Here is a 22,600-nt window from a genome sequence, read left to right on the forward strand (position 1 = left end):
GTTAATTGTGTATGAGTAAATCGAATCAAAAGAAATAACTATCCAATTAAAAATAATAAACATAATAATCTGCATACCTATTGAATTGAACATCTGATATATTCATTGTTTACATTGTTTAGTATTCGTATTGTCTACCTATGTTTTTTCAAAAGAGTAACGTAGCTAGAATTAAAGTGATATACTTTTTTAAATTTAAAAAACTAATTAAATTATAGCAATTAATATTTTAAAAACTCAATTAGTATAATTTACCAATTTTAAAAACTAAAGTGAGGGTTATCTCGAATTATGTCATATATTGAATAGAAAGAATTGGAGTATGTTAGTGGAAAGCGTGACTTTGACTGTTCAAAATAATTATGAAAAGGAAAAAGCCACTAATAATATATATGTAAATAAATAATGAGCGTATATATCCAAAATACAATGTAGAAAAAGAGGAGGTACATACGTAGTAGGAGTGCAACATTGAAGACATGAGGTCCCAAAGAGCCCGTATTGAATTATTTATGGAATTTTGTCTCTATTTGTAAACACTTGATTTCAATAATTGATTAACAAGTATGTAACGAATAAAGTCTAAAATCTCTGGTTCTTTATCCACAAATCATTTTCAAACTCTTTTTAACGCCATATACTTACTCCTCTCTTTCTCTGTATACGTATCCGTAGAGAACAAACCGTATAAAAATATCTGTAATTTAATTTTAAGAATATTTTATAAGCTCCGTTCTTTAACCCTTGAGCCGCCCAGAATAGCCACCCAAATTGCGATCTCTCTCTTCTCTCTCTCTCTCTCTCTCGTCACAAAATATCTACGGAAACACCAACACAAAAACTTTCTATAATCTCCAACAACACCAGCCATCATGCCCTTCCATTCATCACTATTCCCATAAACACCAGCAACCTTACCTTCTTCTTCCTCAAGCTTCCGATCATCAACCCTAAAGAAAGCAGCAAAAGAAAGCTAAGCATGTCTTCTACACTTGAGGAATCTCTAAGATCTCTATCGTTGGATTACCTCAACCTGCTCATCAACGGTCAGGCCTTCAGCGACGTCACCTTCAGCGTCGAGGGGCGTCTAGTACACGCGCACCGCTGTATCCTGGCGGCAAGAAGTCTATTCTTCAGGAAATTCTTCTGCGGGCCCGACCCTCCTTCGCCCTCTGGCCTCGATCCTCCAGCACAGAGGATGAACTCGGGGTCGGGCTGCAGAACCCCTACAGGGGTAATACCCGTGAACTCCGTGGGGTACGAGGTGTTCCTGCTCATGCTGCAGTTTCTGTACAGCGGGCAGGTATCCATCGTCCCCCAGAAGCACGAGCCACGGGCCAATTGCGGCGAGAGGGGCTGCTGGCACACGCATTGCTCCTCCGCCGTCGATCTTGCTCTAGACACACTCGCCGCCGCTAGATACTTCGGCGTTGAGCAGCTCGCATTGCTAACTCAGGTGCTCTTTTAATTTCTTGGTAGCTGCTACTGCTACTACTATTCACTCACTATCATAATTCACAACCGCTACTACCACTGTTGTTTTTCCTTTCTTTTTTTTGTGTGTGTTTTGTGATTAGTGTGACCAGTCGTATGTTTCTGTGTGTCTTGGGAATTTGGACAAATTACTGTAACCGGCCTAGTCTAGTCTCGTTTTTGGAAACTGCGAACAGCTTCTATTTAAAAAATATAATTATTTTTATTTTGAAAAAAAAAAGGGGATTTTGGAGTGGTTTGTTTCTTGTTTTGGGCAATTGTAGTGCGGTGGATGGTGATGGCGAGTGGTGTGGAGTGGGAAGTTGGGAGTTCCAAAATTGTGGTGTGAATCAAATTCCACGAGAGAGGAGTAGAAAGCTGTTGGTTCTATTTCTATGATTTCATGAGACACACACGATTCATAGTGGTGAATCAATCAATGAGTGCCTCTACTCTCTCTACTCCTCACTTTGTTGCTTCAATTCTAGCTTTCCTCTTAACTCTTCAATCAACCTATTTCTTTCTTCTTTTCTTACATTTCATGTTTTATCTACACCTTTTTGGTTCTCTTTTCTCGATTTGGCGTTCCTATCAGCTATCACCATACACATACCAGTTTTCTAAATTTAGATGCTTCCACTCGGGTCTTGTCTCCCATTAACATTCACTTTCCCCATTTGTGTTCCCAAATCCAAAAAAGTATTCTTATCACTTATCATAATCATCATCTTCTACTCTTTCGTTTCAATTCTCTGACTTGCCTTACATGGAACTCTATGTCCACCGGTTATGTCTGCTTTTTTTTTTAATTTAATTTCCAACTTATCCAAATCATGTGTCTACTTTAATTATTTCACTGTGATGAATGATATAGAAATAGTAAGACATAATTATTGATGTACAAACACTATTTGAACTCATGTTGTTTAGCTTACTTGTATTGAACAACAGAAACAACTAGCAAGCATGGTGGAGAAAGCTTCCATTGAAGATGTGATGAAGGTCTTGGTAGCTTCAAGAAAGCAAGACATGCACCAACTGTGGACCACATGCTCCCACCTTGTAGCCAAATCCGGTCTCCCACCGGAGGTTCTCGCCAAGCACCTCCCCATCGACATCGTCGCCAAAATCGAAGACCTCCGTCTAAAATCCTCCCTCGCCCGCCGTACCGCCGCCTTCCTCCCCCACCACCACCACCCGGACCTCTCCGCCGCGGCAGACCTCGAGGACCAAAAGATCCGCCGGATGAGGCGAGCGCTAGACTCATCCGACGTGGAGCTCGTAAAGCTAATGGTAATGGGAGAAGGGCTCAATCTCGACGACGCATTAGCTCTGCATTACGCCGTCGAGAATTGTAGCCGCGAAGTGGTGAAAGCGCTGCTGGAACTCGGGGCAGCCGATGTCAACTATCCCGCAGGTCCAGCAGGAAAAACACCACTTCATATCGCGGCGGAAATGGTTTCGCCCGATATGGTAGCGGTCCTGCTGGACCACCACGCAGACCCAAACGTGAGAACCATCGACAACGTGACGCCATTGGACACACTAAGAACCCTAACCTCCGATTTTCTGTTCAAAGGCGCAGTCCCTGGCCTGACTCACATTGAACCAAACAAATTAAGGCTGTGTTTGGAGCTTGTTCAATCGGCGGCACTTGTTTTGTCTCGTGAAGAAGGTAACGCCAATAACAACAATGTTGCTTCTTCTACAACTCCACATCATCATCATATTTATCCTCCTTCCATGAACGAAGATCATCATAGCAGTTCAAGCAGTGGCGGCAATAATAACAATAACACCAACATTAACTTGGATTCCAGGTTGGTGTATCTTAACCTTGGTGCCACCTTAGGTGGTGGTGGTGGTGGCGGCGCCTCCGGTCAAATGAGTTCAAGGTTGGATGGTGATGATGATAACCGTCATGGTGAAGCAGCAATGTACCATCACCACCACCACCATCATCACCATTCTCATCATGACTTTTAGAACCTCTCTTTCTCTGATCTACCTAGCTATAGCTATAGGTGCAGTAATTTATTTCTCTTCTTCATTATATAAATTAATTACTGATTTTATTTATAATTTTAGTGGTTTGATTTTTAACTTAGTGTTTTAATTCTAATTGAATTGCCATGGAAAGAAAAATGGGGGAAATTAAAAGGTCTGGAAGATCGATGAGAGAAGACTTTGTTTCTTGCTGTGTCAGATGGAATAGACTAGTAATAGTGTTTACTAATTAGTTAGTTAATTAATTAATTAATTCATCACTAGCCTTCTATTTATCTTTTTTTAAAATTGTATATTTGGTTTGAAGGAAAGAGGGGGCATGGAAGAGACGCAGGTCAATCTTTTCAAACCTCTCTTGATGTGTCAACTCCTCCTTAATTTGTTGTATTCACTCATCCGCAGCTAATTTCACGGCATATTAAATTAGATAGTTTCATCATCATCATCATCACTTTCTATAATCCCAATACATTTCTTCTTCTTCTTCCACTCTTGGAGAATTCAACTTCCTTATTGGGATTTTCAATTTCTTAATTACTCTAAAGTACTATGTTTTCTACATTGTAAATAGGAATAGTAATAGTAATACTATGTTACTCTTACTACTATGTAAATTAAGTTTTAAAATCAATTATAAATTAAACAATGTTAGACCATGCTGCAAAAATTAAAATAGTACTATTTGTTTGCTCACCTTTTTCACGTAATTTACTGGGTTATTAATATATGGGTTACATTCAATGTATGCATTTTCGAAAATGAATCATCTTAATTTATTTTAAAGTAATATTGTCAATTTGATTTTTTTTTATTGTATGATGTTTCTAATATATTTTATTTTATTTCATTTATGCCTTAATATTTTGTGTACTTTTCCTTCTAACGTTATGTAGAGGATTAATTGGCTATTTGCATTGAGATTTATTATTTAAAATTAAAAAAAAAAGAAAAACCATGTGAATGTGGATAAATTGATTGGTTGTCTTGCATGAATGCAACAACGAGTGTGACCACACATGTGAAGTTAAAAAATTGGCACCATCATCTTCCATGTAATCCTCTTCCTGTCCCCCTTGCTTTTTTTTTTTGACCTCTTCAGACCAACAAAACAAAACAAAAGCTAAATTATTAATACTAACTTATAGCTAAAACTCTAATATTTTTAATCATTAATCATTCTTGTCTAAATTCATCGGATGTTGGTTAGAGAAGATTCTTGTATATTACTCACTAATAATTTCCTCCTATCTGTGGTCTTAATTAGCTGCGGCTGCATGTTACTTAATAACAATAAAAAAATACAATTTTTATGCTAAAATCAAATATTAAAATCAATTATTATATATTTTTATATAAATATATATAATTTAATTTATTTTTAATATATATTTTATATTAGTATTTAATTTTAATAGTCGTATTTTATATTTTGTATAGTTAATAATAACCCATTTGAGAAATCCCCTCTATTTATAATTGGAATAGTCAAAACATATCAAGACCTATATATATATAATAATAATATGCATTCCATAACCTTACAAATTACATTACACATCCAGTTTTATTTTTCTTAATTATAAACGAATTGTCTGGCTATATGTAGTAAAAATGGTTCTTAAAATACTTATTTTATTATGCATTTATTATTGGGTTAATACTTAACATAGTTTCTAAAAAAATCAGGTATGCTTCAATTTATTCTCTCAAAAATAGGTAGGACTTGTTTTAGTTTTGTCCCTAAAAAACAAGTGTAAATTACATTATTATTTTTTTCTGTTATTTCCTCTATCTAGCACATAGATTAAACTTAGAATAAATAATTTATTTATAAAGAAAAATTTGATTATTTAACTGCAAGCTTGTACCTCTCCGCAAAAATACTTTCCCTTCTCTTCCATATTAAATGCTATATATATATATATAGCTTTTAAGTTCCTACTCCCTCTATGTTTCGTTCTATTATCGTTGGTCAAATTTATACAAGTTCTCTTCTTTGCAAATTTCTTCCACTATGTATGAAGTATGAACCCAGTGATATTTTCGTGCAACGTACACTAATAAATGACTTGTACAACAACCCTCTAGCAATTAATAATAAAACGTTTTGTATTTTATTTGTAGGAAAAGTAATACTAGAAAAATAATTAATTAACAATTATTTTATTTAACTTAATATTTATAATTACATACTTATTATATCTAATATTATGTATTTATTCTAACGATAATTAATGAATACAAAATGTGATAACTTTAGACTAATTTAAATTGGTTTCTATTATTTTTCAAATATTTTTTTTAAGAATATGTACATAGAGAGCTGTTCATAAATAATTAATTACCTTATCATTATTACATGTACGTTTCTAACCAAGAAAATGATTAAATTCAGCAAGATAAACATGGTGCATGTATCATGCAATTATAATCAAGATAATAACAGTTAATTACATCGTTGATATATGCAAATATATCTTAAAATCTATATTAATTTTATTAGATTATCTTAGTAACATGGTACACTAAATTTATGTTGGTAGACACAATAACATTGTTGTTCTAACCAAAACCAAGTTGGGCCTATTTAGCATTAAATTTGTTTCTCATATAAACAGTACTCTTAATAAGGAGTTAACTATTCATTCATAAATGTAGTGTGCCATTGCTATATTAAGAGTAGTGAATGAGCCCAAGTGTGAGATCCATTAACCCCATTTGATATTTGATATGTATTGTGAAATAATTTTGAAGAACACTTTTATACCGTGTGATGAAACTCATGGATCAATGGTATAGGAAGAGATTCTAAATTATATTGTTGCTCTTCATTCTAAGATATGCATGTCTTTTTCACCCTTTTATTTTATTTATACATATAGTACATTGTAATAATGTCCAGTGTGTCCATACAAATTGTGTGCACCTGGCCTCTCTTGTTTATATATATATATATATACACATTTGTTCTTGTATACTTGATTGGAAACTTGACCCTTTTTTCTTTGAGAGGGACTTCATATATATTATCCCCATATTCAACCAAGTCATGATTCACTTTAACCATCTACATCTCTATTAGGGTGCATTTGATTTAGGGTTTCATTTTTAGTATTATATTTTTAAAATTTGAAAAGTTTGGAACAATGATTAAGTTATTTTTGTGACTTTAACTTATGAGTTCAAGTCGTGTAATTAGTTACTGGTTAAGTTACTTTCATTAACTATTTGGTTGCAGCCATTTTTTCGATTTTTTTTATTTTTAAAATTTCGTAAAGAAAAAGAGAGAAAATATGAGATGAAAATAAAAAAATATTAGTTTTACTTTTTTTTTCATTTTTTAAAATTCTAAAAATAAAAAATACTGAAATTCAAACAGAAAATTAAAACGCAAAGTAAATTCATTCTTAACTTGTTAGGTTGAATAATTAGCATTACTATTGATCCGTATTCAAACCGTACGGATCTGACGTTATATCGCGGAACTACTAGGTCAAAGTCGGTTTAATCAGACTAAAAAAAAATATCCGTGATAAATTTCGGATAAATACCAAACGCAAACGACCTATATGAACACAACATACAAGTCACTAAATAGATTCCTTCGAATTTAAATTTTATAATTTCGAGATCGTAAATTGAGTTAAGCATCGGAATCTTTTTTTTTGTAGGTTTTCTAAATAGCTCGGACGAAAAAGAAACGCGTTGTGCTGCACATAAGATGAGGACGTTGTTAGTGCTCTTTCTTCTGCGGACGACATATACCTCGGAGTTCACTATATTTAAATTTCATTTTCTTTTTTGGTACGCATAATATTAGATAATTACTCAATGACCTAAAATCATATTGACTTTTAATGTAAATACAATTCAAATAGTGGCTCCATGTTGTATTCAATAAAATATAAGTTGATTTAATTTCATGGTGGATCTTTGGTTTAGCGACAAGTTGTTGTGGATGGTTACCCAAAGTAGAAGCACACAAGTTGAAAGCATATAATCAAAATGTCTTGAAATACAAAGTATCATATACATCCTCTCTTTTTTTCCAACTCGGCAAAGCAAAATATGTGGTTTTGGCACTTCCACAACATCTCTTTTTAAATAATAATCTTTTGGTAGAAAAATATTTGGACATTTTAATTTTAATTGGGATCATCAATCCATTCACGTATGTTGACGTGTAAATGCAACCAATGCCATGGTGGTGCATAATTCTAATTCTCATTGGTAATATATTATTATCGTGTTAGCATTAGCCTTGCCCTAAATTGGTGGTGTATATGGAAGTTACTTTTAATTTCCTTTTCGATCCTACGCATATATTTATGTATCTTGAAGAAATTTAGCTTATTTTATTCATTGATGGGTTTTTTCTAGGGCACATCATTAGGAAAATGATGTATCTATATAAAGTCACTTACAATGTTATTATTGCATCGTTTAAAATGGAAGTTACAATTTATGTGTGTGTTTCATTTTCACATACATTATTCTTATTTCAATGTATCTTCTTTTTAAATTATTAACATTTGAGAATCAATTTTATAATATTTTGGTTTCTGCTTTGTGTATGCAGTAATTTATTGGCCAACGACAAATTCTTAAATAAAGTTTAGTACCATAACGAATTAGTCATTGACCTATCGAATTGGGAGATAGCGTGGGAACAAAAAAAAAAGTTTTCTTCTTGTACCATTATATCGGTTTCTAAACGTGAAATAATGATGAGTTAGAAGCTTGTAGGGGCCGGGGCATATATATAATATTATATATCATTTGTAATTATAAAGATTATATTACTTGATGAATAACCATTAACTAACACATGCACATGGCCACACACATGTATATATAATTGTTATGCATTCATGTAACAATAATAATAGAAAAATTATTTATTTTAATTTCATAAATGATCAATTTTATTTTTGTTATTATCACTCAAATTTTAAGGAAACTAAATAATGATTTATTCATTGAGTGATGTTATGTTACTTAATTTTTCTTTTTGCCTCATTTAAAAATTAAACCAAAAATTAAACAGACATACTACCTATGAAACATAGATATTTCGCTGAGTTACCGTATCCGTGTGTTAGATACATTTCGGACACGACACTCACTGACACTCGTCCGACACGCATGTCTTTTATGTTTAACCGTGTTTTAATAAAAAATAAAAAATTTTTCTTCGGACACGCCTAGACACACCTAAATACCATCACGTGTTAATATGTCCAATTTTATTCATAACATATATTTTTAAAATAAATTTGGATATAATATATATTATTATTTATTAAAACAAAAAATATTTTAAATACTTGATATAAGTAAAATAAGACATTAAAAATAATTAAAAATTTTATTTTATATTTTAATTTAATATCAATAAAATATCAAAATATCATCACGATTTATCTAAAAAATACTTTATATTATATATATATGTGTGTGTTCCCGTGTCATGTAAGATTTTAAAATTCCCGTGTCGTGTCGTATTCCATATCCGTGTCAATGTCCGTGCATCTCATAGTATACTACTATTGTTCTTTAATTTATATATGAATGGGGAGCGGATCTTCCTATACACAAACAACTTTTTGAACCAATTACGAATTATTTTTGCAGAGTACTTTATTGATTAAGCAATTTGCATCTAGCCTTGCACTTGGAGATAAGATTTTACAGAAATGGTAATGGTGTTATATGGAGATAGACAATTTCATGTTTTTAGTTAGGGATGGAATATTGATCCATGCGTGCGGGAAAAAGAAGGGCCATTGTGAGTGTGACTCAATTATTGTAATGTGTCTGTTTCTCAAAAACAAAATGTTATATAGTATGATTGAGTTTGTTTAGTTTAAGTTCTTTGATGACTATTCATATGAATGTAGGATTGAAATTAAAAATTTTTTGAATGATCATATAATTATTTTAAAACTTCATATAATTTTAATTTTAACCTTCATATAAGAACCATTTTTAAGTGTTCCGAGAGTAAGTTAGTACTTTTGTTGTGATAAATTAATTATTGCTTACATCAACATTACAGGTCTTCTACTATTTTGAATTTAGATTTTAAAACATGAATTAAATAGAAATTAACTTCAAATTGACAACATAAAAAAAACTAAGCAAAACAAAATATTTTTTTTCTAAAAACTTATATATACTTATTTAAATGGACTAGTGAAGTAACTGCTAAATTAAATTATTCTAATTTTCTTTTTTTTACAGTATTCTCCAGTCCTACAAGCTAAGAGTTTGTTGTTGACTAATGAATTTCTGTATACACAAGGTGTGATTCAAATACCAATATTTATTTAAGCGGACTAGTGAATTAACCACTAAACTAACCTAATTTGATTAAACTATTCTAAGTTGTTTTGCATATATTTTACTTTTTTTTTTTATCAATTACTGTTTAGTTTATTTGGGCCCAACTCAAAGGATGGTGTAGATCTGGATCATTTGAAAAGAAACTGAATCCAACCAAATCGAGTCCAAATCCAAATCAAAAGACGAACCTCAAATTGACAACAACAAAAGAAAAAAAACACTAAAAAAAAGAAGTTTGAATAAAGTTTGTTGGAGTTGGTTTATGCAAACGTGTGCTTATTAGATTTTCCCTAATCCCTATAGATGATGTTACATCATCCTAATCCAAAAATCCATTCAATTCCATAACACACTTGTACCAATTAAATCTAAACACCATGCCTCAACTATTAATCTTAATTTCCCCACATAGAAACTAATTAATCACTCTTAGTCTTCGGATTTATAAAGAATATATTCCCACACACGCTTTGATAATATTGTTATATTAAAAATATTATATTGACACTAAAAATCATCTAATTTGTTGTCACGAATAAACTTTATATTATTCTTGCAACATGGCCTTCGTTGTTTTTTTTTTCTTAGCTCTTACTTTCAAAAAAAAAAAATACCCTCCGAACTAAGGAAAGGATCCAAATAAAAGGAATAAAAGAATAAAGGTTTGTGTAGTTAAGTTAAAATCTTTGTTGGCTATCAATTTAATATGAACAACAATATGCTTCCACACTTTGTTTATAGCACAAGGAATCAGGAAAGATGTGGAAAAGTTTGAATAGAAAAGCTCAAACCGGGTAAGACTTAAAGAGTATAATTTGAAATTGGCATTTAAAAAATTGATAGAGTGAAAAGAATAATAACTCATTAAAAGTAACTATAAATAACTTATATTGTTCAAGTGATTAATTTATTTATTCGTTTGAATAAATTTTAATAATTTAAATTTTATTTTATGTATATAATAACTAATTAGCTAATAATAAATTTTTAAATAAAATTTAAATTCATCACGAATTAATTTTTAATATCTCGAGTCGAAAAGAACCGTGAATAATAAAAACAATAATTCATCAAAGGGAAGTTCATAAGAAGCCGTGTGGATGGATTAGCAATAACCGACCTCCCAAAAAAAGGATAAAGGCATATCCTTAAGCCAACAATGATATTTCAAACAGTGTCAGAAAATTATTATTTTAACTGTCAGGTAATAAGTGTGATGTTATCTTATGTGTATATATACACACAGACAAAGTAGAAGATCAACATTACAGTATCTATATCATAGGTTATACAGACACATAATATTTCTTGCACAGAACAAAGTTCAATAAGGTATTTTACAACGACACTTGCTTATTGAGAATCTAAAAGTGTTGGATTTTTTCATTCATCAAGATGCAGAAGCCAGAGACACAGGGAAACCAAGCTCCTCCACCACCAGGTTCATCTCTTTTTTTTTTTTTCTTTCAAACAAAACCTATTTGATTATTTGAAGACCCTGATAACAAAAATAATTTTTTTGCATGATTTTCAGGATACCCAACTGATCAGGATCCTCCCACCAAGAAAGGGTTTATGTCTAGGACTAAGAAGAAAGGAGAGAGGGGCTTCATTGAGGGATGGTAAGCATTAAGTATATTAAAGTTTTTCTTTTTTTATAGTCCTCCTCCTCCCTAACTATAATAAAATTTCTAGTTTAAGTTATGTAATGAAATTGGAAAAAAAAAATAATAAATAAAAAAATAGTTAATTTCTGATGCAACTGTTATGATTGATGCAGCCTCTTTGCTCTGTGCTGCTGTTGGATCTGCGAGATGTGTTGCTGAGCTAATCAAATTCAGAAAGGATTGTACAATATTTGCATATTATTGATATTAGCAACGATTGCATAAGTTTGAGAATTTTATGTTCAGTAGTTTTAACATGCATACGTTTGTTTTGTGTTTCTATTTTGTAATTTTATCTCTGTTGTAACTAATTAGTTTATATTCAGCTTTCAGTATACTTGGTGCTTAACGCATTATTGCTTTATTACCAATAAAATTACATTTCTCGGGTTTTTGCTATTTTATTTTATTTTATTTTCCCATTGGATATTTTTTTCTTTATATTGATGTTGTCCTCTTATCCATATTTTTGCCACTTGGAGTAAGAAAGAGATCGAAATATACTATAGACTTGAATGTGGACATAAAAATGCCATACATAAATTGAGAATGCAGTATGTTCACTAAAGAGACATAGAATACTAACCACTTCTAACAACTTATAATTTGATCGATGAAAAAATAGTTTGTTTAACAATTCCAAACTCACTTTTACACGTTATTTTATCCATTACTCCCCAATTAGATAACTACGTTTTTGAGCCGGTTATTTGTGGGAATATATTCATAAAAATAAGGTTATTTTGGTCCTTCTATTGTAATATAAAAGTCTCTTAAAAGATGGCTTAAGAAAGTGAATTTTACATATCCAGCTAGTCTAAAATTTTCGACACGATACCATGATAAAAATAATGCACGAAATAAAAACGAAACTTTATAAACTGATTTGTGAGGTTGGTAACTTATTTTCCTCAAAAGGGGCTAGCTTGTAGGTGATCGGTGTTGTCATATTTTAAAGATCTTTAGGCTTTAGAAACATGCTTATAAAGATCTAATTTTGGGAACAAGGCATAGTAATGAACTAATGATTCAAACAAAGGCCCAAACCTAATGTATGTGCTCCAGGTATTTATATAAGAGGCCTGATATACATACAAGTTTTTTTGGCTTATAAGTCTTACAAGTCAAATAAAACACACGCATTACACTTAATTAACGCATTACATACTTCCACATTCAAGAGTAAATAAAACGTACATTATTCAACAACTTCCTGTTTTCAAAGTGCGCTGTTCACCACGCATTATGAACGACTCTTCTTTTTCTTTCTCCATGAAAACAATTTTTTTGCCAAATTTGAAGATAATGGAACTTCAGAAATACACCCCAACGATTACAGAAATTCACCCAAAGGATTTAAAAAATACACCCAAAATTCGTTGAAGTGCACTTATGCATATTTCAGAATTCTTTCTTTTTCTCCTCCTCATCTTCTGCTGCTTCTTTTTCTTCAAAAACCGATTTCAGAGTTTGGTGTCAAAAAAAAATAGAAATCGAGAATAACGAAGAAAGAAAACAGAGAGAAAAGCACGTAAATGAAGAAGAAGAACAGAAAGAGGAAAAAGAACGTGCAGCAAGAAAAAGAAGAAGGAGAAAGAGAATGCAAGAAATAAAAGAAAAGAAGAAAAGGAGGAAGAAGAACGTGTAAGAAGAAGAAAAACGAGAAAGAGAACGAAAGAAAAAAAGAAGAAGAAGAAGAACGTGCAGCAAGAAGAAGAAGGAGAAAGAGAAGGCAAGAAACGAAAGAAAAAAAGAATAAAAAGAGGAAGAGGAAGAAGAAGAAGAACGTAAACCTTGCATCGCGTTTTTTGAGGTTTATTCGTTAATTAACTTGTAAAGCATACAAGCCCTAATAACTTGTATGCAGAGCTTTTCTCTTTTATATAAACTCAAATAATTACACCTAAACGTGGAAGTAATTGATTCTAGTATATCAACCTGAGTACCTGACCAAAACACTAGTGAATCATCATCATCCAAAAACGCAGATTTTGTAATTCGGTGTATTAATAATTTAATATACTGTAAGTTTCTATTCATATGCAGAACATATAGTCATATTAGGGTTTGACACAGCAAATACCCAAAATCACATTTAAGTAACAACTACATGAGCACAAAATCACCAGAGCTACGCTGTACAAAGTTTGATGATTAAGCAATAACCATGCCAGGTTTGAAACCCTTCCCTTCCATATCTTGGTTTCTTGAAGTCCAAACTCGCAAGCAAGCCCTAAGACACATAGTCCCTTCCTGCCCATCTCTCCTCATACTTGCCGAATGAAAAGCTGGAAGAAGGAATCCCAGTGAGTTGAAAAGGATCAGGCTCAATGCCGTAATCTGTGAGTGGTCTATGCTCCAGAACATCATCATGGCTCTTTACAAATTCCGGAATCTCAATCTCTCCTTTCTTAATATCATCCCAAAGATATTGAAGCCGGCTTACATACTTGATCTTCCAATATAATCTGAACAGAACCAAAATATATTCATCAGGTTTCATAGCATGTGTTTTTCAAGAAACACATAAATGGCTTACCCTCCACTCAAGAAAAACCGGCCAAATGTTGCGATGACTATCCTAGAACGAAGGCCGGGGTGGATAAAATACACGGTTTGAAGCCTATCCTTAAAATCAGCAGGAAGTTCTTCGTAAATCCACCTCAAGATGGTTATGCCAGGGGAGTTGTCCTCCTGTTGAACAGTGCTATTCATGTAAACAACACAGAAGGGCCCTTCTTGCATCTCGCTGCAAATTTTGTGGAGAACATACCTCTTCAGTCGCTCTGGGCTCACAACCGTGGCTGCATACAATTTGAGAGCAGGAATCTCACTTAACTGCCATATTAATCAAATAATACAGAAACCGGTTCTCTATCTTTTATGCTTTCTATTATTATTCGAGACATGAAGAATTTCATATAAAGTTGTTTGGAGCTAGTTGGGAAGACTGAGATTCATAAATGGTGACTTGAAAAGATATCTCAAGTGAAATTCAACTACACAGGATCAAGAAGAGGTGCTTGTTGAAATTTATGCCAAAAAGATTAGATGTTTAAACTTGGTAAAGTAATGGAATTTAATCTAACAAGATCATGAAACATTCCACGATAATCATACATATAGCGGTTCAGTACTTTAGTCTAAGAGAACTGTTGAATAATGATTGAACAATAAATACATACGTATATTCAAAACTAACAGCTAAAGTTAAGTAATTTAATTTCAACGTTGCCTGAATTTCATTTAGTTCATCACAGTGAATGAATATTGTTTCAGCTGTTAATAAAAACCCTAAAAAGATGCAAAATCAAACAGAGAGAGAGCACGCACCAGGGTAGTACTTGCCGACGATACGGAGGATGGGATGTCCGTTCTTGTCGGAGCCCTGACGGCGGAGAAACTGCAACTGATCGAGATCGGAGAAGTCTTCGTCGGGGGAGAGGTATTGGGAACAATCGTGCCAGCTGTCCTCTTCTTCTTCATGGTCTTTATGGGATAAGAAGGGTCTGGCGTCAACGGCGAGATCCGACGCCAGAACCACCACCGAGAAATCGTCGCCAGGCATCGCCGCCTTCGTGGGATTGGAGTGTTTGTTGAAGGTTTTGATATGATTTCAATGGACCAAACTGAGTCCGTATAAAATTACACTTTTATCCTCGTAATTTCTCTTCACTATTACTAATGTCATCACAAAAAGATTAAATTAATTATTTTTTTTTATAGATAACCGGATATTAAGCCCAGAAAATAAAAAAGAAAATTAGATAAAGGTTAACCACCAAGAACGTTCCAAATTATTCAAATGCTGACAAAAATACACTCGAATCTTACTATCGATAAAAATATCTTTAAATAATTTAAAAATACAACAACAATATCCAATAATAAATATATATTTTCAAAAAATATCTTAGAGATTGAATTTTGATGTGATTTTTTGCAAGCATGATTATAAAAATAAGATATTATTATACATAAAAATTGGTGATTTTTCTTTAAGTATATAATTTTTTATAATATTTTTTGTTAACAACCAATAATACTTTTAAAAAATCACAAAACAATATATACATAACAAAAAATCACCAAATTTTAAGAATAATAATATCTCATTTTTATAATCATGCATGCAAAAAATTACATCAAAATTCAATATCTAATGTATTTTTCGAGAAATACATATTTAATATTAGTTTTTTTGCAAGATTATCTAACATTAAATATGTATTTCTCAAAAAATACATTAGAGATTGAATTTTGAAGCAATTTTTTTTAAGCATGATTAAAAAAAAAATACTATTATTTTAAAATTTGGTGATTTTTCATTAAGTATATTATTTTTTTGTAATTTTTTGTTAACAACTAATAATACTTTTAAAAAATCACAAAAAAATATATATTTAGAAAAAAATCACCAAATTTTAATAATAATAATATCTCATTTTTTTAATTATATTTGTAAAAAATCACATCAAAATTCAATCTCTAAGGCATTTTTTGTAAATATATATTTACTGTTGAGTATTGTTGTTGTGTTTTTAAATTATTTAAAGACATTTTTGTCGATAGTAAAATTTAGGGGCATTTTTATCAGTGTTTGAATAATTCGAGGGTGTTTTTGGTGGTTAACCCTTAGATAAAAATAATTTCGAGGTTACCTGAAGGTGGTTTGGGTCTGAATGCGAAGTCTAGATTCTTTGTGAGCCAGCGTTTGATTTATTTTTATGCCAAGGTGCTGCCGTCCGAATACCTGTGAGAAGGTGAGGGTGGTATCTGCAAAAGTCTTCGATACTTAAGTTAACAAGAATTTTAAGCAGATTTTCAGTATATTAGAATGTGAATATATCTAAAGATTGTCGGTGTATTTATAGTAGAGTTAATAACTATATTTTTAGAATAGTTTCACCTTTGTTGTTGGTGGATGAACATTCCCTTTATCTTGAGAGTTTGTTGGAATCTATTTTCAAGTAGAGATAGAAATAGTAAAAAAGATTCATGAAGGTAGTTAGTTATTTGGGATAAGTAAAACTAAATTTTTTTGTCGTATTCGACCTTTTAAGTTTTAAGAAGTCGGGTAAACTTAAAGAGGCCATCCTTTTTTTCAATAGATCTTTTATTCTTATTGAGTTTGACTTTATTTCTGGTCAGAATATAAATAAAAATTATCTTAAAAAAATATAATTTCAATAAAATTTGCATGAATCTTTAAACAATATATTTTTATATAAATAATATATTGTCAATAAATCTCTTTTGTTTAAAAAATAACAAATAAATCACTAATCTTTTGTTAAAAACTAATTGAATCATTTTATCAAATTTAATTATAATAAACCTCAAACTTTTGTAAATGGATAATATATTGGTTTCTCTCATGTATGTTGTTAGAAATTAATTCGGTGATCAAATCGGTCAAGCTATGTAAGTTACTCATTGATTCGGTCTTATTTAAATAAAAATATGAAATAATCAAAAATCTAAAATTAAAATTTGAAATACATGTATTCACTAATATTTTAACAACAAATAAGTCTCAAATTTTAAAAATAGCTAATACAAAAATAAACATAAAATTAGTTAGTACTACTCCAATAGTATCTTCATTTGACACGTTAAAAATAATCATCTATAAACTATGTCCAACGAGATTACACACAATAGTATCTTAATTCTAAAAATAATTATGTTTCAGATGATGTTTATAACGAAGTCGTCTTAAAATTCCATAAAAAAATTTTAAATCAACTAAATAACTAACAGCAAAATTAGTTAGAATCGACATAGTAGCAACAATCAACAATCAACAAAAAACTACTGCATATTCATGATCAGCATATACATATTCATAAATTGATTCAGCAATCAACAAAACCTTAGCATATTTATAATTAGCAAAATCACTGCATATTCATATTTATAAACCAATTAAATATTTTCACCACTGTCCTATTCTAATTAGCATCATAAATCAATCAACAGTAAAATTAATAGCAATAACATCAATGAATAAACCACTAAAAAATAATATATAGCATATAAACTATTAGAATAATTGGAAAAAAATAAAATGGTTACCTGTTATTGCTGTTGTTGTAGAGGCAGAATCGATTCCGAAAGGTGGACAATGCACGACAGTGTGCAGGTAGCAACAACCACAGAAGACGAGGGACGAGCAACAACAACTACCCACAGAGACATAAGAGAGGCGAAGGGAGATGTGGTAAGACGCGAGCAGGAAACAAATTCGAGCATAGACACGAGGAAGGGCGACGAGATGGAGGCTCAGTGATGACATAAGTAGGAAGCAGAACTTTTTTTTTTATATTACAGTGACAATGGTGTTTTTTTTTTAAATGTGGATTGTTAGGGCGTTATTCTCAAATGTGGAATTGCTTAATTAGAGAAGTAGAAATCGGACCGTCCGATTTGTTAGAGGTACAGAAATCGGATCGTCCGATTTGTAGAGGTACAAAAATCAGACCGACAAAGTTGTGTTAAAAAATATTAAAGAATTTGAGGTACAAAAATCGGATCCTCCGATTTATGTACTTTTTCACAATTTTAAAAAATACCAAAATTACAATATTATGATATATCACTCCTTTTACTTTCATATCCAAAAAAAAAGAGATGTAGGAAGCGCAACTTGAGTAGACGCGGAGGCGAAAGACGCGTGAATAGCCGAACTCAGGTGGAGAAAAGAGGGCAGACGCAAACACACGACGCAGAGGATCCAACTGGAGGCGCGACAAAAAGCATGTAGTGACGGTGAATCGAGATGAGTTGCCAGCTCTACTTCTATATCGGGTGTGTGCTGTTAGAGACTAGAAAGAGCTGGAGTTGGGTTAGGGCTCCAGATTTAGCTAGTTTTTTTCCCTAAATTAAAATATCAAAACAACACCGTTTGGCGTAGAAAGGAATAAAAAGACTGAATTGGTCCGAATTTTTCAAATCTACTACTAGTTCACCAATTTTTGAAAAGTTTGTCTGAATTAAACATATTCTCATATATTTTATTCTTGAGAATGTCTTTGGTGGAGAAATTATAATCAAGACCTTGATAGACCAGATAAGAAGATGTCAATTCAATGGCCAGGATTTCATCTATACGGAAGTTCTTGGAAATTATTTTTTTGACCCAAAGCTTGATGAAATTGCATATCGATTTAGCTTGGTCTGGTTTGATTTCAGTTATAAGACCCAGTTTTTACGTTTTTTGGACGAAATGGGCCACTTTTTTTGCTCATTATAATCTTTGGAACGTGGGCTACCCTCTTCTCCCCCCCCCCCAAAAAAACACCCATAATTGTGATCGATGTTCTAATGGTCATCATTCTCAGTGCAGCGATGAAATGGAGCCGAGATTTGGTGAGCCTTCGGACCAACGGGAAGCCACTTAGGGAGAGTTCCATATGCTCAGCAAAGAAAGTCATTGCCAATGTGAGGGTTCAAGGATGTATGAATGAATGGTGGAGGAGTCTGATGGTCTTCAACAGCAGCGACGACACCTAGTGAGCGTTGTAGATCTTTGAAGGATTCGGAAATGGGTATGCGATGGGAGTTAGGAAACAGGATACATTCGTTTCGAAGACACAGCAACAGGATGATGCTACCATCGCGCGAAATGGTGTTGCTAAGAAGAGGTCCATAAGACAGCGATAACGGACAGTAGCAATGGAGGCAAAAAGGGAGATACAACACTCGCGTGGAGGAGGGGAAATTGGTTGGGGATGGTGGAGATGTTGGTTTCGGGTCAGGTTCTTGTAATGGGCCCAAATCCCTCTCGGGAAAAAAAGTCCTGATACAATTCCATATTTTGATAATGTTACCAAAACCCTCCTCTACAACTAGTCAAGTAGCACGTCTACATGGACATGTATTTGGAAAAGGGTATTGTAGATGGAAATGATTTTATATACAACCGCAACTGATTTTAAGATTAACGTTAATGTGACACTTGATGTAATGAGTAATATGAATGTCATCACAAGACCTCGTGGACCTACTTACCGGAGCTGCTTGCGCTCAAGACCTCGTGGACACAATCGCAGCTCTGACAGTGCTCTGTTTGGTCCCTACTCCTGATATTTTCGGTAACGTCTCTCAACGCTGTGTCCCATTGCATGCGTTGTTTTCGGTCACGTTTTCAACCGCTTTATGACCGAAACCTTTCACATGCATAGGAATTTGTTCTGTCTGAGGACATAGACGACGTACAGCTGATGGACTACTTTCACGAGACATGGCTACCAAGGTCGGACACCCTGAAATACGTAGGCATTAATACAGCGCACAAAGAAAAAAAATATGAGAAAATGAAACAAAAAACAAAAAAATATAAAAAATTTCACTGTTGTCATTCATCCCTGAGCTGAAATGCTAGCTCCTGCCCCCATTCCAAATATATGTCCAAATGAAGGACATCATCCAGGTCACAGAGAAGGATCACTATTACTTGATGGCCGTGGATAGGGGTGTAATCGGTTCGGTTTGGTTCGGTTTTGGACTGAAAACCAACCGAACCGACCTGTTCGGTTCTACAATGATATCAACCGTTCGGTTTGCTGCTGTCTGGACAACCGAAACGAACCGAACCGAATCGATAGCGATTTGGTTCGGTCGGTTTTTTCGGTTTTTTGAAACCTAATAATCAGAATTTAAATTACCATAAAATCAAGTTTAAAACCATCAACGAACTAGAATAACAAGAGTATATCACATCCAAATTCAATACAAATTCAACTTGTTCCAACAATTAAACATAAAACAAAGACAATTAAAAATGTCTAGCAAACAACAACAACAAACACATTTTAAAACATACTAAAAACCTAAACAGCCACTTTAAACCAAATAAAAACCAAGCAGCCACCATGCTTAATCTGAATCTACACGAGACTCATCATTATCTTTTCCGGTTGGTGTAATTTCTACAAAAACAAAACAAATAAATTAATATAAATTATAAACATAAACATATATATAAATTATATGCAGCCATATATATGCAGAACAAAACCACAGCAGCTCATAAGCAATTAACAGAATTTAAAGCCAATCAACAGAAAACTACTAAGACATAAGCAGCTCATACACAACTAGCTAGTTTATTTGCATTATTTAATACTCACTAACTGCCATACATTATTTTGAGATAATTCAACACAAATCTACTATCAAAATTGTTCACACTATTCCTATCAAAATTTAAGTTCTAATAGTTAAACGCTTTCACTTTTTGCTCAATCCACCAAACAAGCATCATTGGATTTCAAAACAACATGATCTAACAATGGATTATATTCTTCCAACAAGCATTGGATAACAACTTCAACACCTTGCACCAAAACTTTTGTTTCTCAACATACATTTAGAAACTTACATAACAATACACCTAGCTAGTTTATTTGCATCATTTAATTTTCACTAACTGCCATACATTATTTTAAGATAATTCAACACAAATCTACTAAGACATAAGCAACTCATACACAGCTCATAAACAAAACCAAAGCAGCTCATAAACAGAACCATAAGTAATTCATTTTTAAAGCCAATCAACAGAATTTACATGACCATACACATTCAGAGACAGCTACCCATATATATGCAAAAAGACACTAAAAGGCAAAACCATTTTATTCAAAGTTTCTAACAAAGTAAACCTTTTCTTTCTCAAGCATTTCTATCCAATCAGACTACACATTTAAAAATACAAGCACATGCCCTTTATAGAATATACAAACTTGAAACTTCTAAGAAACAAGTTCGTTTTCCATGATTATAAATGTCAAAATAAACAAATGTAATAAGAGGGCAAAAGTATTACTTCCCGATGCTAATCCAATAATTTTTGCAAAAACATGGTCTTTCTTTCATTAATCACAAATCAATCCTTCCAATCAAAATCGTATAAATCACAAAACAGACTCCACAAAAAAACGCATGTTCCAACTCTTTATAATTAGAAGGAAAAAGAAGTTCAACCCTAAATCCCTAATACTCACTAATATTATTGCATAAATAAGCCCTTTTATCGCAACTCAAGCAATCCAATCAAACCCTATAAATCACACAAACCTCAACAACCACAGAAGCACTCTTTTCAACCCAGAATTACATATCTGAACCAAAAATAATTAAAAGAAAAACATATTTTGAGATTTTGAAAAAATATATGGTGAATTTGTTGACAATATATACATTAATTACTGTAAAAAAATTATAATCAAGGACAAATTCTAACCTCCGAAGAAGACATTGTTCAGTTGCTTTTTGCAGGAGAGGGCTCAGTGACTGGAGTGCTGCTCGAGTTGGACTGCTCGGCCACTGGCATCTTGCTTGGCCACTAGATGGCTGCTCGACGACGAACTACTCCTCGGCGACGGACTGCTGCTTGGCAAATGGATTCCTGATCGGCGACAGACTGGATTGGAGTGCTGCTCGGCTTTGGCTTTGCTGCGATGGCGACCCTGCGACGACGACCCTACGACGAAGATGAATGAATGACTTCGAGCGATGATAGGCGACTTCCTTGACGGACAGCACTCTCTGGCTCCCTCAGGCTCTCCTTCTCTCAAGCATGGAGGTCAAAGGTGGAACCGTGGAAGAATGGGAGATAGAAGTGTTTTGTGGGTGACTGGGATTAGGGTTCGTGTGAAAGGAGAAGAAGAAAGCTAGGGTTGTGCCTTTGTGGGCTTGTAGCTGATTGGCCCTTGCCTTTTATACCTAGGTTAAAGGGCAACTTAGTAAAAACACACGCTATTGAACCCTCACTCTTCGGTTCAGTTCGGTTTGATTCGGTTCCAGCAAAAGCAACCGAAACTGAACCGAACCGATCGGTTTAGTTCAAAAAAACAAAAAAAAACTGGTTTTTTCAGTTGTTGTAAAATTTGGTTCGGTTCTGCGGTAATTTTCGGTCCGATTCGGTAACTTACACCCCTAGCCGTGGAGGTCTCCAATTGCCAAATTTGGATATTCGATAGCTTCCCAATGATGGACACTCACATGGTGAAGAAATTATGCGGTTAAATCCGTGGTACGTAAACCTTCATCACGTTTTCCTATGTAGTATTCATCGTCACCATAATACCCCGAGAACTCTA

The 22,600-nt window shown here is 33.0% G+C and overlaps 2 protein-coding genes across 2 annotated transcripts; one reads left to right on the forward strand and one right to left on the reverse strand.

Annotated features, from left to right (window-relative positions):
• The first annotated feature begins 759 nt into the window (after window positions 1-759).
• LOC112695945 (BTB/POZ domain and ankyrin repeat-containing protein NBCL) lies at window positions 760-4,147 on the forward strand. Its single transcript, XM_025748488.3, has 3 exons — window positions 760-1,456; window positions 2,425-3,497; window positions 3,788-4,147. Exons 1-2 carry the CDS (start codon window positions 980-982, stop codon window positions 3,457-3,459), a joined length of 1,512 nt encoding a protein of 503 aa, XP_025604273.1. The 5' UTR covers window positions 760-979; the 3' UTR covers window positions 3,460-3,497; window positions 3,788-4,147.
• A 9,334-nt stretch (window positions 4,148-13,481) lies between these two features.
• LOC112695947 (uncharacterized) lies at window positions 13,482-15,212 on the reverse strand. The gene is made up of 3 exons (XM_025748490.3): window positions 14,826-15,212; window positions 14,032-14,296; window positions 13,482-13,960 (listed from the first exon to the last, which is right to left on the reverse strand). Exons 1-3 carry the CDS (start codon window positions 15,058-15,060, stop codon window positions 13,726-13,728), a joined length of 735 nt encoding a protein of 244 aa, XP_025604275.1. The 5' UTR covers window positions 15,061-15,212; the 3' UTR covers window positions 13,482-13,725.
• Between the last annotated feature and the right edge of the window lie 7,388 nt (window positions 15,213-22,600).

Source organism: Arachis hypogaea, chromosome 6, assembly GCF_003086295.3.
Source record: "Arachis hypogaea cultivar Tifrunner chromosome 6, arahy.Tifrunner.gnm2.J5K5, whole genome shotgun sequence".
In the NCBI taxonomy this organism is placed as follows: domain Eukaryota; kingdom Viridiplantae; phylum Streptophyta; class Magnoliopsida; order Fabales; family Fabaceae; genus Arachis; species Arachis hypogaea.